The following is a 17,465-nucleotide window of genomic DNA, read 5'->3' as shown; positions in this document are numbered from 1 at the left end:
AAATTTTCATAGGCCTACTTGTCTTAGTTATTATGGCATTTGAATTATACGTCATGTAACTCTTTTTTTTTTTTGCTTTAGGCATGTAGAAGCTGAAACGAAATGACAGAAAAAAAGAGATTAGTTTGTTTGTTCGTCGATGTGTTGGCGATGCCTCGGGGCTCCTGCAGGGGGCGACGTGAAGGCTCCGGCTGTGTTGTATTCTTCATCTTTCTGCCACGACTGCTGTTTACGGTAATTTCCGTTCACAAAGCCCTACAAACTTGTGATCATGCGTTAGTCAAATTTTTATCCTGTTTTAAGCATAGTTTTATATGATAGAGAGTCACGTAGCATCCTCGTGTCGTTAAAAAGTTTCTGGCTAACTCAGATCATGTGTAATGTTTAGCTATCATCCGGGACTTCTCCCGTTCCCGCCATACAGTCAGACTGATTTCAGTTTGTCATAAAAATTAGTCACTGTGTTCATATTTGTGCTGTAATGTTCATGCTCTATTCCATGGAAAAACTGATTTAGTTCTGCACTGTGTGCAATGTGACTTAGTATAGGTGAGAGAAGACAAGAACTGTGTGTTTTTCTCATTATCCTCTTCCCGTTATTTTGTGTATTTGTAAAGGTACAGTGGTGAGACAAAGGCAGTAGTGATAGTGCTCATCACACAAGCCCTTTCAGTTTTTATGTCTTTATTAGTCCTGCAGTGGGGAAATTCTCAAAGTACTTCCTCTACTCAATTTATTTCCTGTCATTCAGAGTTGTAAATGATAAATCAGTGGATTCGAAGAGTTAAAGCAAGGCGTCTGGACTTGTGAAGATTGACTTGAAGATGTTTCACTGCTAATCCAAGCATCCTTCATCAGTTCTGAAGAACTTGTTAGCTGGGGAACAGAACTGATGAAGCTGCTGAGAATCTCCACAGATAAATTCGGTGGATCTATTATATTTGAAATAATGGCACAGTTTGAGGGAAACATTTATTTCGTATTGGACATCTATGACATGAGCCCCTGCTGTTCCTACTTCTGTTTCAAGTCATTTATTTGACATTACGAAAATGGAGAAATAGAATAACGATACAAGACTCACGCTAACAACACACGTGCAGAGTTCTGTGAAGGTAAATAACGTGTGTGTGTTGAGAAAAACTCTTTACAAAGTGGTTTTTGGAAACAGCGTCAAAAATTTGCAAGTACCATAAAGACAACTGCAGTTTGTCAGTGAAAGTCTTGAAGTGACCATGACTTCAGCTGTGATACTTAACACTCCCTGTAACGTTTGTCCAGTAGCTTAACACTTCAGTAGATGCTGTTGTTGCCATGGCACATTTGTTGTAGTTTCTGAGGTCAAACAACACTCTTCCTATTGCAAATGCAGAGGAATGCAGTCTTTTTTCATCTTCATGATGATATAACAAGATAGACAGGTTGTGTAACTTTGGAGGCAAGGATGAAACAGTAGATAGAAGTTGTGGCTCACGAAATATCCTCACACCCTTTGTACTTGTGTAAAAGGACAAGCACATAAAAAAGCACATTACACCAGCAAATCCCGGTTACTCATAGATTACCATGGCAGCAAAGAGCTCTTAAAAGCCTTTTCCAACCACACCTAGCCTCTTTCTGTAGTGAGGAATCACTACAGAAAGAGGCGTCAGGAGCTGCTTACTTAAAATCCTAATAAAATAATGCAAAATAGATGCATTTGATGCTACCCCTTTTTCTTTTCTAAGTAAATTTTAGTCAGGTTAAGATATAGCACATTTCAAAAGAACAGAAGTTGACCGAAAGTGCTTTCTTGATGACTTAGATAACCAAGCCTCAATATAGACTGAAGAAATAAGAGGAACATATAAGGTCATAATACAATCAAGACTAAATGTGCTAGTGGCAAGACTGAAAATATATAGGAAAGAATAATATGATACAGTCATAATTACAATCATGGGAAGAGAAGATAATAATAATACAATAAAACCAAACAACTAACATGATAGAATAAAAGTTGAAGTAGTGAAATAGGAAGTTAGAAATTCAGTAACCCACCAGATCGAATGAGCAGAAAGCTGATGGTAAGAACACATTAAGAGGCCACCATGGTGCAGTTACAGACTGAACTAAAAGCGAGCGAAAAAACATTGCCTGTTGTGTCAGTTGAGTAGAGACAGGACACATTTGCATACAAGCGGCTTAAATAGTACTGTCACATGCAGCCCTGACATCCCACCATGGTCTGAGTGATCGGATCTTAGGTACACTCACACCTGTACTTAGAGCTGTCCACTTTTAGACTTTATTCTTATGTTAATTTTGAGTACTTGATAATTTAATGTAAGTGCTTGAATTTATTGAAACAGCTTAAAATGCCGATCCCAAGTCATGTTTAACTTCTTTGGATGGCAGTGACACACATTGACTCCCTGCCAGTAGGGGTGTCAGGTGAGAGAACACTCTTGTGGGTTGATTAAGAGGGCAATGACAAGTGACATGTCAGTTCGGAGGACTTCAGGAAGTACCTTTAAAGGGTCATTACCTGACTGTCACCTGTCTGTGTGTGTTTTTCTTTCAGAGTCATCCTGAACATGACTGATGGCTGTAATCAGGAGCAGGAGAGGAGTGCAGATACATCAGATTCAGATAATGATTCTTTAAGCTTGTTGTGTAATCTTGTTGTCTGCCAAAGCAGAGGAGGAGCTGGAGACATGGAGATGGGTGATTTCAATTCACAAGTTGGCAACAAAGAGCAGGAAAATGAAATGGAGCTAAATCAACTCCAAGAACCTGAGTCAGGGATTTCCAGCTGCACTCAGTCTGCAGCATGCTGGGCAAATTCTACATCTCAATTAGGTAATTATAAGCTAGAAATTCCTGAAGCATTATGGCACTGCAGCATATGCCATCACGGCATAATTTTTAATTTGTGCAAGTCTGTGTTAAAAGGAGAGGCTTTCTGTATATTTAAAAGATCATTGTCATATTACAACAAGATATTTTATGCATTATTGTGACTGATGATTTTATTGTTGTTACTAAATACTGAATTATTCTGTTTTCATTAATGCTTTCTTGTATTAACTAACTAGGGGTTAGGTGATGGGGCTTAACAATCAGCTGTAGTAAGGAGTGATATTATATAATAGTCCATGAAGTATCATAATAATCACTTATGATGCAGCATAAATTCTTTTAAATGCTATTATAGATACATAAATTTGTGCTTCAGTTTAACACATACAATGATAACTTATGATACTGTAGGAACTAATAAAGCATGTTATGAGTCAGGTATTAGCAGCAGTAAGGAAGGAGTTGTATTGGTTACGATAGAGTTCTGTGATGTAGCAACTTACTATTATAGACGATAACCTTGATATCAGAAAATAAAAAACTGTGATTGTGATTGTGTCAAAAGTACACATATGATTATACCATACAAATAATCCACCACGGATGTTAGGCCTTATGAACCTTTTCTTTATCATGTGATCTGGTTGCCTGTTCACTATCATCAAGTGTAAATTGTTCTTTTTGTACGTTTTTGTGCAGTTACAGACTTCTCCACCTTCCACACTCCTGAGTGTAATGCATTTGGCAAAAGACTCAAAACACACAATAAACAAATGTTAAGATGAATTTGACTTCTCTATAGATATAGCAATAATATCATTATCGTGATTTCTTTGGGCTATGATAATCTTTGATAGTGTGACAGCCTCAGTAACAACGTAAAGTGATATTCTGGTATTGACAATACTTATAAAACTTATAATTTTATGTTTGTTTGTAATATTTATTGTTAATTAGTATAGTAATAACAAGGAAATATTTCACAGTAACATGGATAATTAGCTTTTTGTAATGTGGGAAGAACCGTGAAAAACAAGGAAAGTTTGTTGTTCTTACGAGAAACAGCAAATATTAAAAAAAAAAAAAAATTTCATAAGAGCAACACACATTGCTGTATCATGTGTATGACCACTGTGAGTACTGTAAGTAAATACTTTTCCTTCTGATTTGGCATGTTTTATCTTTATTTATTTCACAAATCTTGATCTTCAAAGCAGCAAATGTCTTGCATCGTGTGAAAATCCCCAACAAGTCACGGCTTCACAAGAGAAACGGGAAGGGAGAGACTCTTCTGCACAAAGCATGCAAGAGAAGAGATCTGGCACAGGTCAAAGCACTCGTTGGAGCTGGGATCAGCGTCAACATGCAGGATTACGCAGGTCTGTGAACACTTCTATATGTGGACATATTTTACATCTGTGACTCATGAAACAATGATGAACTGTAAAACTCAAAACCCACTCTTCGGAGTAAATGTTGACTTGAATTGTCAGGCTGGTCAGCTCTCCATGAGGCCTCTGCTGTGGGTGACGAGGCAGTGGTTGAGGAGCTGCTGGAGTCTGGAGCTAACGTAAACGCTAGAAGCTTTGATGGTGTCACACCCCTACATGATGCTGTTTTATCTGGATGCTGCCAGGTGATGGAGAAACACTGAGTGAGATGTGTGTGAAATGTTCAGAGACAGCCACAGTGCAGGCATCACATTCAGACGAGCCTCTGTTCCACAGACTTTTGTAATTTAGTGATATCTGTAGTCTACACTGCATGGCTGTTCCCAGTTGTATGAGCACCACAACAGTGCCTGTTGAGGCTGTCTGCCTCCTCCTCCTTCTTCTACTTTGTGTTTATTGGTGGATTTCGAACTGACTTTAACAGTGCATACCACCAACTACTGTATCAGGGTGTGTAGATGCTGCACTTATAAAGTCAATGAAAGCAATTTGGCATATTATGGGCTATAAATTTTATTTTCGACTGGTAGCTGATAATATAAATTATATTATATAAAATAAATTATAAATCTCTGAGACAGCTTATATATCAAATTTTAATTTATTTTACCCACTGTATATCGTTCACTTCTAATAATAATAATAATTTTTGCATAATATCAAAATTGTCATGCTACTGGAGGTTCCAATCCCTAATAACTTGTGTGTGTGTAGGTAGTGAAGCTTCTCCTTCAGCGTGGGTCAAACCCCAGTGAAAGAAATGTCAGTGGCCTCAGTGCACTAGACATGGCGGAGGAAGGTAATATCAAAGAGCTGCTCTTAACTTCCCAGGAATCTTCTCTTATGCATGAGAAGCCTTGTGAGGCACCAGCACATGACAGCCAAGTAGGTAAGTTATCTTCCACATGCCATGCTGAGCTGAGAGTAGCTGCAGTTAGCTGGTTTCACAGCATGTTCCACGGGATTCCACAATGTACCCCATCTCACTGCAAAAACAGAACTACGTTTGCTTACAATGATTGAAAATACTTAGAGCCATCTGAGCTAGTGACCAAAAGAAGCTGTGTATTTACCCATAGCTTTCTGATCATACTGAGTATACACAGCAGTTATAATTAAAGAATAAGAAAAAGTTAAAGAAGATTTGCGTGTTTCAGTACCTTTTCCAGACCGGGGTGGTGGAGGGTGTGCTCCGACTACAGAAGGATCACACTCCTCAGCCTCCCCGGGAAAGTCTGTCCATTGTACTGGAGAGGAGAATTCAGCCGATAGTCGAACCTCGGATCCAGGAGGAACAATGTGGTTTTCGCCCTGGTTGTGAAACACTGGACCAGCTCTATACCATCTCCAGGGTGCTTGAGGGTTCATGGGAGTTTGCCCAACCGGTCCACATGTGTTTTGTGGACTTGGAGAAGGCATTCCACTGTGTTCCCCATGGCATCCTGTGGGAAATGCTCCGGGAGTATGGGGTCTGGGGCCCTTTGTGTAGTAAGTTTGTGAAAAACTATGCTGAGAGTCACCACTGCTGTGGTGTAATTTACAAGTGCGCTGCTTACTGTCCTCTGCTGTCTGTCAGAGTTTGACACACTCACACAGGACAGGGACTTCACAACAATTAGGTCCACCTCATAAACTACACTCCAATGGTCCTGAAGGTTGTTTAAAATGGGAAGGTTTTCATTTATTTAGATGCTAAAATCATACATACATCGGAGGATTTTAAAAAATTCAGTTAAAAAAAAATCAAATTGTTAACAGCAGACTCAACCATATTCTTGTCCAGGAGATCCCTGAAACCTTTGTATTTTTTTTTATTGCAGCATTCTCCTCCCCAATAAAACTAGTCCTCCCCCGCTCATTAAAGATTGGTCAATGCAGTTAATGTTCACTGAACAAATTTTCAAAGTGAAACAGTTTTAGAGGACTTATTACTTTAGTATGTGTTAAGTCATTTAGACTTTGGATTGGTGATTGCAGCTGAGGTTCAATTCTTCCAGGTGAGACATCCTCAGAGGCTCGCTGCCACATGCAGCTCCCCTGGCAGAGTGGCTTTAGTCACAGCCACGATGACAAGGCAAGTGTTCAATCCAGAGAGTCAGGTGACAGAGAAGGAGCCAGAGAGCCTGGTGACATTCAGCTGGGAAAAAAAGACACCACCACTGATAATGTGAGAGCTCTTTTACACTTCCAATACCCTCAGACTCAAGTGTGCATTAGTGTCAGGCAAGACTGGATTAAATGTACACAGACAAAAAAGGACCTTTTAACCATTTATGGCACAGGTCCAAACATCTGATGTGGTTCCTCTCTTTAGGAGACATACTTCATCACTTTAATTAAAACTTCACTGGTTAGCTTTGATGTGATGCTCATACTTTTTCAATATCTTCTTTTATAGCTGAGTCACCTAGAGGCCATCACAGTGCGTTTGGAGGAGGTGGGGAGAAAACAAAGAGAAATATCAACTTGGCCTCTCGTAGGTCCGGAGGATGCAGGTAGAGCAGCGCCCTGCCAAGTCCAATCAGTTTTATTGTAACGTCCTGTTATTACAGATTTTCCTGTCAGTACAGTATAAAACGCTCTCTGACCTTTATTGTTAAGATACGTAAAAAATGTAACAAACATCAGGAAAAGCAACCAAGGGGACATCTTTCCCAGGATGGATGGACATGCCATAGATGTTGTGTGTGCGCAGAATAGATACAGTATGGACAACCAGGATGAGACAAACAAATAGATAGATAATAGGTAGATTGTAAACATACATGCATTCAGAGGGACAAGGTGCAAACAGACCTCTTCTCCATCAACCATTCCCTTTAAAATGTAATGTTTGAAGCAAGGACAGTTATACACCATATTTATCAGTGGCATATCCAGCTGGTAGTACTAATGTGAATAAGATGACATACAAAACATTGTCTGCTTGATTTGAGATAGATAGACAGATAGATAGATTTCAGTTCCTGAATTTGTACCATTGACTGTAGATGTGCTGTTTTTCAGGGAGATATCTTTCTGCTGTAACACATACCCACAATGTGCTGGTTGAGGTGCTCACCAAACAGCATCTGGAGAAGGATAATCTTACCCAAAAATACTGGTCAGTTCAGTCACTTCTCATCCTTTTTTTAAGTGAAGTTTTGTGAGTAAGCAGCTAAAGTTGGCATTACACAATAATCTCATTGCACAGTTAACAAAAATTGATTACTTTCGCAAAATAAGATCCAGGTACCCCCAGAAGTCTTGGAGGGTATTCTAAAGAAGATTTAACACAATGGCATAATGTATGACTATTTTGATCATAGGTTTCATATATTATTATTATTGTTAATATTAAAACATCTCAAAGCAAAATTCTCATTAGATGGGCAATGCTGGGACAAAATCTTGACCAAATGGTGGTCCTGCTCTCCAGTATATGTGTGCAGTAAATAATGGGAAATAAAAGCTGATGTGCATGTTCAGCAGTATTGGTGGTGTGTCAAAATGAATTGACAAAAATCATGCATCTTTATTTATTTAGATCCATTTATTAATTGCCTGAGAACAGTGGATGAAATGCATTGTTGTTACCCTGAATAAATGCTTCAGGTTGATAGAAATGCATGGTTGGGTTCCAGTCACTCTTTATAGATAATGCTAATAATCCATGTTATTTATGTCAATTCACATGACAAATTAAGTGAGAAAAGAAAGAAAGAAAATTAAAATAATGTCTAGACAGTGTGCCCGAAGAAAAGTTTCAAAAATTGAAAACTAAATAAAAGTATCCCAAACACACAGTCTTGAAAAGCATCACCTTTTAAGTGTTTGTGTCCTGGTGTCTCTTTAGTCTGCGGCAGGTGCCATGTAACCTTGCTTAAACAAAAACACTTATCAGGACATCACTAAATGACCAGCACGTCCGCACTTAAGGGTGATTTACTTCTCGCTGCACATAGTCACAGGAAGTAGGCTGTTGGAATAAGCCTGCCATTACACCATCAGGGACTTTAATGACAGTGCATTATAAATACAGCCTTGCAGCTTTAACAGCTTCCACTCCTCTGGGAAGGCTTTCCACAAGATTTTTTTCTTTTCTGTGGGAATTTTTGCCCATTTATGCAGTAGAGCATTTGTGAGGTCAGACACTGATACTGGATGAAAAGTGTTCGGGTTGAACTTCATTGACAGTGACAAAATTCCTTTTTGTCTTGCATAGATTCTTCTTCATTGAACTTTGACCATCTGTAATTTACTACTGGTTGTGTACACACATGGTTTTTAAACTTTTATCTAAACTCAGTGGTTTAGATAATAGTGTTAAACCGAGGATTTGATTCATTACCAGATCCTGCAGCAGTGGGTCTAATTTAATGTCTAAATTTTCTATTATTATATTGTACTCTGGTGGCAAGATAAAAATCTGAACTGAGATGAACTGTCAGTCCCCCCGTTTCTCAATCCTGGTTGTCTGTCCCCACTGTCACTTGTCTCACAGAGGCAGAAATTCAATGAAGTTAGATTTCCGTTTCAAGAAAACTGTGGTTGCTAGTCCTTTCTGCAATGAGGTCTTTCTCTGAACTTTTATGCATTCTAAATAATAAAACTATAAATAAAGACATGGCAAGTTTGCTATTATCAGTGCACTACTTATTTAAATAACAGCAGTATTGAATCTCTGTGCAGGAACATGTCTGACTACCTTTGGCAACATGGCAACAACAGTCAATTCGTTACGCTGGCTTCACATCAGAGGATCTTGGTAGAGCTCCTCCAGAATCAGATGGATTTGGAAGAGGTGTATGCAACTGTGAAGGCCAAACTATCCACTCAGGCTCCAGACAGTTCAAGCAGTACAGTATGGAGACAGTGGACAGATGACTCCTCCACTGCAGCATCCAAAGCTGCTGAAGCACACAGCTGTAATCAAAACAGTCAAAGAAAGGAAAGCCAAAGCCCATATACAAAGGCCTGTCTGTTAAGATCAGCATCTCCAGACGATGCCAAGGCCCCTACTGTGCCCACACCTCCTGCTCCATTACTAAGCCAGGGAAGAAGACTCACTTGCACGCTGATGTGCTGAAAAAGAAGACCAGAAGCTATCAGAGCATGGACTACTTTCAGATTACACCAAATAATGGAATGATACAGCCAGGAGCTGAAGACAAAAGCAGAGGTCTGTGTAAGCTCATACAGAGGGAAGTCGTGCCACCTGGAAGTACTCTACAGGTGCACTTGAAGGTCAGATAAAGCTCTTCTCATAAAACCTACTTAATCTTTAACAGTTTGTTCTCTTTAGAGTTGTCACCAAACACACTTATCTGCCTTTACAGTCCCATACCACACCCAAAATCAATAATAAAGATGTGAGTCTGAATACTTTGGTCCGTATAATGTATTATAACGTACTATGAGTCCTACTAAGTAATATAGATGTGGTCCTCATAGAAAATGTGAAAACGTGGGCAATATTTTTAGTGAAATAACAACCTGTTTGTGTCGCTCCTGCAGGGTCACTGGCACCTCGCTCATGTGTGGGACGATGGCTCGATAAAAGACGCTAAAGGCAAGTCATACTTGGCTCCAGAAGAGTGGCTGGAGTCTATCCTTGGTAACAAGACCCCTGTCAGCTCAGCATGCGCTTGGGACAAGGTTAGACACCACGCTGCCTTAATCCCTTTCAAAACACTCAAAATATAGGAATGGCTGGAAAGAAAAGCAGGAAAAGATGTAAGAAAGGTCCCGGCCCGTATCACCCCAGGAACAGTGTAATCATTGTCATTTGGATTTGTCATAACCACTAGGCCCCCAAGATGCCCTGAATTGCTGGTTTAAGCTATAAACTTGGTAATGCTTATGACCAGTCAGCTGCTTTGTCCACCTGTACAACACTTCAGGTTCAACAGGATACAGTGTATTGACAACTACAAGCCAGATCACCATTACCACTGTGCTGTTGATATTCATCTTCCCCAGCTGATGGATCTATGTGTGATTGTGTGGCCTTTACTGCTGGTGTGTCCTTCAGATCAAATCGCAGTGAAATTTTCAAATGAAACTCTTTCAAGGCCTTTATTCAAATTGGACAACGCTAAAAGTAGGATGGGTTGTGCGTATCTGCGTATCTCCTTTGTATTGTATGTATGTATTTGACAGTATTTTCTAAAGTGATGTGGTAAACAAGACCAAGACAATACACTCACACACTTTAAACGGGGAAACTGGATCAAACTTTTTATCCATTTTTTCCTGCCCATAGTATACCCAATTCCTTGTTCACAGACAAGCTGATGAATGACCTCAACTGCCTCTGTGCCCGTTTTAGATTCTGCTGCACCTTTTAAAAACAAGGGCTAATGTTAGTATAGTATAACGATGACATCCACACTCATAAAAGACAATGAAGAAGGGTGGAACAGAGATGGAGAGAGAGTGAGAGTAATGGACGTGTTAGACATGCTTGGGACGTATATTTGTCTGTATTAATTCACACTAACAGCACAGCCTTTTTTTACTTCTGTAAATTGTCTTTTAAGTCCCGTGCATTTCAGTCAATATGAACCAGTGATAACTGCTTTGATTTAATTAACATATTTTAATGTTCAGATCATGAGATACAATCCAAAAATGTCACTCCTGATCCTTTTATGTGATACCCCATGCTCAAACTGTGCTATTATATTTATTTTAAGCTGGTTCTTCTAAATGAGCTTTCAACCGCCGTTACAACACCCCAAACACTCCTCAACCTCCGTGGCTTTAATTCCTGCTAAATTTCAATATGAAACAATGGCTGTCACTGCCCCTTATTTGCCCTCAATAATTAATAACTCTTTGCGTTCGGGCTGTGTCCTAGAATGCTTGAAGACTGCTTATGTGCAACCACTCATTAAAAAATCCGGCCTTGACCCTTCAGAATGCAACAATTACAGACCAATTTCAAAATAACCATTTTTTGCTAAACTCCTTGTTAAGATTGTCTCCATACAACTCATTCCAGCACTGAGACAAAACAACAGATTCAGTCACGTTTTCGACAGCGTCACATTACTGTCCTGTGAATGATAATTGATAACTCCTGCTGATTAAACCAAGCAGGGACGTGCAGCACCATGTCCTGAACATAAACCCCAAGTGTCATTCACATCCAAACTTTGAGTGTGCACGTGTTGAACTAGTCCATACGGTGGTTTGTAATCATGAAACAATTGTGTGATTGATCTCAGTCCTTCAAATTAAACTAGCTAAAGTGACTTCATGGAGCCTGAAACCTGCTCATTATTGCTTATGGGTTTAATTTTTGGTCATTAGAACCACTTCCATCTGCTGGCCACAAAAAGGTTTGAACAGTGAGCTCCCACAGACTATTTTTCTTTCTTATCTGTTGATGTGGAACAAGGGTCAGCTCTCTGCTGTTTCCTGCCTGTCTGTAAGGCTCCATAGAGACAGGGCAAGACACAGCATTAGGCTGTAAATTATTGAGTGTTCTCTGTAATGTGTGCAGCAGCAGGCGCACACACTCCATCTCCTCCATATCTTAGACCTCATTTTGAAAATTAAAGAAAAAAGTGTACTGCTACAGAGGCCTGTTGTTCCAGAGTACTGCTGATAGACATTTGATAGGCCTTCAGGTTTCACATAACCCCCCATGTCTTCGATACTGTCATGAGTAAGTCATTACTTATAAACAGACATTTCAGTGGTGTTAAAAAGTATTTCTGATGATTTCCTTCCACTGTTTGCTCAGGTGATGTTCAGAGACAAACCTTTGTCTTATTACTTATTGAACATGGAGTCTGAGGGAAACACACCGCAGACATGTCCTGAGGAACCCTGCAGGGCCGGATCTTCTCAGGAGGAAATGCCCACAGGTCTGTAATTCCTGTCAGCCGACATGCCAGACCCCAGCTCAGCTCCACATACATCCTGCCTTTGTCATTACCTTCAGAGCAAGTCAGACAAATAAAGTAGGCAGGCAGGCTGGCAGCCACTGAAGCGTGGCTCTTTCTGTGTCAATAATTAATCAGCTGCCCCATACGTCTCCCACCTGGAGCTTCTCTGACCACTGTTTTAGACATCAAGCTGTAAAGCAAGGTTTGTCTGTCCGCATGTCCTCCGAATATCTCGAGAACTGTTCATTCAGTGTATTTAACGTTGACATTTGGGTGTATTGCTGGGGTCGAATGCCATACCTGGTGCACAATTTGGAGACGAGACATGTTGAATATTAACAAACTTTAGATAACCAAGGGAACAGCAGAGGGTGTGAGTGTGACATGGTTTGGATGAGGAGTTCCCGAAAAAGCCACAAGCAGCTGTACCAGAGGGGAAAAAAGCATCCCATACCAACAGGCACTGCACTAGTTTATATTAGAAATAGACTTCACATGGTTTTGAATATATTTGAATGCCTTCTCTGTTTCTGCAGACGCCGACGGCCTGAGCCTTCTCATGAACATCAAAATAATCCATTTGGTGGACGATGAGGAACTGATGCCAAAAGCGGAGCTTGACCACTACTGGGAGAAGCTCGTGAAGAGCGACTTTTCAGAGAGTGAAGACTGGTGGAATGAAGTGTTACAATAATTATCTCTCCCCACACTTTGTTCACTGAGAGTCGAAGTTGTTGAGTTTAACAAACACAAATTACAGGAGTCTGTTCTTGTCTGTAAGTGTATTTCAGTTTTCATGTTGTAAACTAAAGCTACAAGCAATACGGATGCTCTGCATGTCTTAACATTGAGTTCAGTGTTGCCCAGTTACGTCATGCTTGCTCAGGAGCACTGTTCAGCTCCTTTCAGTATGTGCACTATAAAACGGGATATTTTAAAGTGGCATTAAACCAAAACAATTAAAGACAAGTGTCTGGTTTGGCGTGTTGGTTAGCAGGGTGTGAAGTGTGAACACTCGAAGACTGTACATGATGGGTGGCTGTGGTAAACATGAGAGCTCTGCCTCTCCTCGGGCAGTCCAGGGTCCTGTTGAAAAGGTTTATCATTAGAGTGTGGGTGCCACATGTATCGGCTGCTGGTGATGTGCGGCATGTGGGCGGACTGCTGAAGACTCTCCCCTCTGCCACTCCCCTCTCAACCGTCCCAGCAGTCCGCGGTGGAGTAGTCGGATACAGCAGACGGGACTCATGACTGCTCGGCTCTTTACGCATGAGGTAAGTTTGAGTTTTAATTAATTAATTTATTTTTTTTTTCCTGCTCCCTCGTCTTCAGTTGCCGAATGTATGGAAAGTATTCCAGGATAGTTTGTGGTTGTAGCGCACCGCCTAATCATGTGATTCCTTCTGGAGAAAATGACGTTTTTCAGGCGCTGAAGACGCACATAAAGCAGCATGTTTCCCTGTAGTATATCACAGCATTGTTTTGATTCTGTACCCCCTCTCTTTTCTATTTCTCTTCACCTTTATTGAAGAAATGTTTCTCATATTAAGGTACAAAAAGGTGGAACTGTGGGAGAAGTTCGCATGTCAAGAGAAACGCTCAAAGACAACTTTTGTGAGCAAGGTAATTTAGATAGACCAGAATCAGTTTCCGCTAGATTTCACTTGCTTTCTAAACACAACCCTTAAGACAAAAAATGCATCTAACATGTTAAGTTGATATGTTAATGGAGTAGACAGTGTGAGGACACGAAAGTTGCGGTGCTGTGTCCCAACACTGAATTTCAATGATTTCCACTTGGGCCAACTGCTGCTAAACTTTGACCAAACGCTTCCAGGAATTTCATTGACCTTAACAAATGTTGAGATAATTGTGTTTAAGTGATACTGTAATTGTAATTCAAGTTATTCTGTCATTTATCATAAATGATTTAAATATTTAACTCACTTAATGTATGTAATTCTCAAAACTGCCTACATTAGTTAACTACATAATAAAGCATGAAAGCTCATTTTCATTTCTGTTTTTTTTTTAATCCTTTTGTTTGTAGAATGAAAATAAGATGTTCCCACTACTTACATAGATTGAGACACAGGTACTTCCTGTTTTCTGTGTCTTTGCTGGCGGTCTGCCTGCTCAAGCTGGTCTACATCAAAGTGACAGTGAGGGACAGCATCTACATTGAGCCCTATGGGCTCTCTCTGGGCTTATCCAGACTCCAAAACCGCAGGTATGACATCAACTGCACTGCCATCTACGAACTTGACCCTGTGGAGATAGGCAAGACTCTCGAGATAAAACGGAAAGCCATCATTGACATAGATGATGAGCACACTGTGAGACTGACCTCAGACTGTCAAACATTTATCAAAATACGGGTTACAATGAGATACCAGTGTCGGATGCAGAGCTGAGCTTCCCACTGGCTTACTCCCTGGTAGTGCATAAGAATGCACCCATGGTGGAGCGTATTCTTCATGCCATCTATGCACCTCCTAACATCTATTGCATTCACTATGATCAGAAGTCCTCTCCAGCATTTATAAAGGCAATTAAAAACCTGGCTCACTGTATTCCAAATGTGTTCATTGCCTCAAAATTGGAGTCTGTGGAATATGCCCACATCAGCAGGCTTAATGCTGACCTAAACTGCTTGTCTGACCTGCTGAGGTCAGAGGTCAAGTGGAAATATGTCATCAACATGTGTGGCCAGGACTTTCCTCTCAAATCAAACTATGAACTTGTAATGGAGCTGAAACAACTGAATGGGAGTAACATGCTGGAATCCAGTCGACCCAGTGAACTAAAGAAGCAGCGCTTCAGCTTCCAACATGAGTTGAAAAATGTGCCTTTCGAGTACTGCCGTATTCCTGTCAAAACCACTGTGGCCAAAGGCATTCCTCCTCACGGAATCGAAATGTTCATCGGCAGTGCATATTTTGTCCTGTCATGGGATTTTGTGGATCACATTAGCAGCAGCCAGGTGGCAAAGGACTTTCTGGCGTGGTCTGCTGACACATACTCGCCAGATGAACACTTCTGGGCCACCCTTGTTAGGGTCCCAGGGGTGCCTGGACACATTCCCAGGTCTGAAGCAGACATTACAGATCTGAAAAGTAAGACACGATTAGTCAAATGGAACTATTTAGAGGGGAATCTTTACCCAGCCTGCACAGGTACACACATGCGGAGTGTTTGTATCTATGGAGCTGCTGAACTTCACTGGCTCCTCAACTATGGCCACTGGTTTGCTAATAAATTTGACCCCAAAGTGGACCCAATCCTGATTAAGTGTTTGGAGGAGAAGTTGATGGAAAAACGTCAAAATGTTCATATATGATACTGAAGCAAAGAGAAAATGTGACAAGGAGAAGAGGGAGTAGTTACAGGGTAGGTGCAAAGATGCAAAATTACATTACAAAGGGAATGTAAAAGCATACATGTACTCAATCTCGAGTGCAATTTTGATATGCAATTTTCAGAGTTTACTTGAGTTTTTTTTTATTTTGTTAACTTACCTATTTGATTGAAAATAGTAAAGTTACTAGTATGACATTTGTGTGGTAGCAAATTAAGATTTCTCAATGAACACATTCCTACCAGCTGAGACCATGTGGAGTCAACAGCTGAAGCACCTGCAACATTAAACCACAGTGAAAGGAGTCATTTTTTAAGTTGACTTTCATTTAAAGAGTGTATCTCACCATAAACATATACTTGATCAATTCCTGGGCTTTTAATGACTTGTTTTTACTGTGTGACGTCCACCTCTGCTAGATTATTTCATTCATTCTAATAATTGTCACTTTTAGTGACCACACTAGGCATTCAATCAGTAAATTTTTGCAAATGAAAAAAGTGCCTTTCTCTGACACAATAATGGGTTATTTGAAGAAATGCAATCCTAACAACAAATGCCATTTGACAACCAAATACAGTGTCCACATTGTTTTGAAGTTAGATTTCACAGACTACTCTTATATTGAGATTAGAAATGCCAAAGATTCATGCTGTTGTTATGTGTTCTGTAAAGTGAATGCTACATAGGGATTAATGTGAAAAAGATTGGTTTAGATTAATATGAAACGTTTATATTCATGTGAAAGCTTGTGATATTTGATGATTTATTTATTTCTGAATAAAAGTATGGTGCTTCTCACTGGTTGTTTGTTTTGTAGTTGTTGTCTCTATTGATACTGTGAGACAATACAGTAGATTCCTTCACATATCTGAACAAGCGCTGACTTATTAAAGAGTCATAAATGGCCTTTCATAACTTAGCTACACTTCCTAGCTTCACTTAAAGGCACACTGTAGTGGCACAGTCAATCAGTGTCTTAAGAACAGGTCACTGTGATCTTTGGCATGTTCTAACAGTGCATTTCTTTAAACTGCTGAGGCTGGTGATAATGTGCTAATAATAGAGAGACATGATATAGATTTATCAAGCAGGAACAGATTATGCGCCCCCGTTTCTGCTGAGAATACTTCTGTAGTAAGTCATTGTGGACATTATTAGTATCAAATGATTAAGTGTGCAGTGAAAGTTGGGGCAAAAATACTTGCTGCACAGAAGAAGGTGACAGTATGATTGCGTGAAGACGCCTTACAGAAAGAGCGTTCTGAGTTTGAACCAATCAGCTGTTCGGGTCCTTTTTGCGTGTGAAATTTGTATCTTCTCCTGGGTCTGCGTGGGTAACTGGTGACTCTTAATTGCCCGTAAGTTTGAATGTGGGCGTGCATGGTTGTTCTCCATATGTGAGCCTTGTGATGAACTGGTGACATGTCCAACTGGAATAGGCCACAGGCCCCACAACCCTGCAAATGATAAGCAGTGATAAATAATGGATGGATAGCAGGGTACATTTAACTGGGTATTCCAATCTAAAGGGACTAGTTTCATGGGCTCCATTTAGCTATTTAACTGTAATTCCTAATCCTGTAGGTCTTAAGTGCACTCTGTCCTAAGTGCATTTAACTATAGAAAGTGGTGTTTTAATTCTCTGGCCAGTTCCAGACTTGGCTCTAAATACTGATGACTTAACAGGACTGATATAAAGTATAAGTGTGAGGAGGTGGGAGCTTAGGAGCCTCAGGGTGCTCAAGCTCCTATTCCTCTCAGTCTAAGTCAGTATATACTGACTTAGACTGAGTCAGTATATACCATTTTTTCCTAATGCAGTCCTTTTTATCTGCTGCATTCAAGTCAGCACACATGTTGATGAGCCAGCACTTAGACAGGCTGAAATGGGAACAAGTCGTTGTTCACAGAAAGGTAATCCGACACAAAGAATGA

General features: G+C 40.2%; 2 protein-coding genes across 3 annotated transcripts; both read left to right on the top strand.

Moving 5' to 3' along the window:
- The first annotated feature begins 105 nt into the window (after positions 1–105).
- LOC124057685 (ankyrin repeat domain-containing protein 31-like) lies at positions 106–13,133 on the top strand. 2 transcript variants are annotated; one of them, XM_046386167.1, is made up of 12 exons: positions 106–234; positions 2,564–2,841; positions 4,059–4,220; positions 4,335–4,477; positions 5,007–5,181; positions 6,290–6,459; positions 6,691–6,787; positions 7,299–7,395; positions 8,964–9,518; positions 9,789–9,929; positions 12,025–12,148; positions 12,706–13,133. In XM_046386167.1, exons 1-9 carry the CDS (start codon positions 140–142, stop codon positions 9,358–9,360), a joined length of 1,614 nt encoding a protein of 537 aa, XP_046242123.1. In that variant the 5' UTR covers positions 106–139; the 3' UTR covers positions 9,361–9,518; positions 9,789–9,929; positions 12,025–12,148; positions 12,706–13,133. The 2 variants fall into 2 exon arrangements, with proteins under 2 accessions (XP_046242123.1, XP_046242122.1); XM_046386166.1 differs by having other exon boundaries at positions 4,056–4,220.
- Positions 13,134–13,330: 197 nt separating this feature from the next.
- LOC124057690 (beta-1,3-galactosyl-O-glycosyl-glycoprotein beta-1,6-N-acetylglucosaminyltransferase 4-like) lies at positions 13,331–16,328 on the top strand. The gene is given in 4 exon segments (XM_046386175.1): positions 13,331–13,443; positions 13,701–13,792; positions 14,220–14,539; positions 14,542–16,328. Coding segments are annotated over 2 exon segments (1,287 nt in total). The 5' UTR covers positions 13,331–13,443; positions 13,701–13,792; position 14,220; the 3' UTR covers positions 15,510–16,328.
- Positions 16,329–17,465: the final 1,137 nt, after the last annotated feature.

Source organism: Scatophagus argus, chromosome 4, assembly GCF_020382885.2.
Source record: "Scatophagus argus isolate fScaArg1 chromosome 4, fScaArg1.pri, whole genome shotgun sequence".
Taxonomy (NCBI): Eukaryota; Metazoa; Chordata; class Actinopteri; family Scatophagidae; genus Scatophagus; species Scatophagus argus.
The sequence above is the reverse complement of the archived record's forward strand: the minus strand, read 5'-3'. Positions and strand labels throughout refer to the sequence as shown.

Bases quoted from the DNA above. Each gene is read 5' to 3' on its own strand.
- LOC124057685 (XM_046386166.1), top strand. From the start codon at position 140: ATGTGTTGGCGATGCCTCGGGGCTCCTGCAGGGGGCGACGTGAAGGCT. The intron at 235-2,563 runs GTAATTTCCGTT...TTTTTCTTTCAG, and splicing joins TGCCACGACTGCTGTTTACG to AGTCATCCTGAACATGACTG. The intron at 6,460-6,690 runs GTGAGAGCTCTT...CTTCTTTTATAG, and splicing joins AAGACACCACCACTGATAAT to CTGAGTCACCTAGAGGCCAT.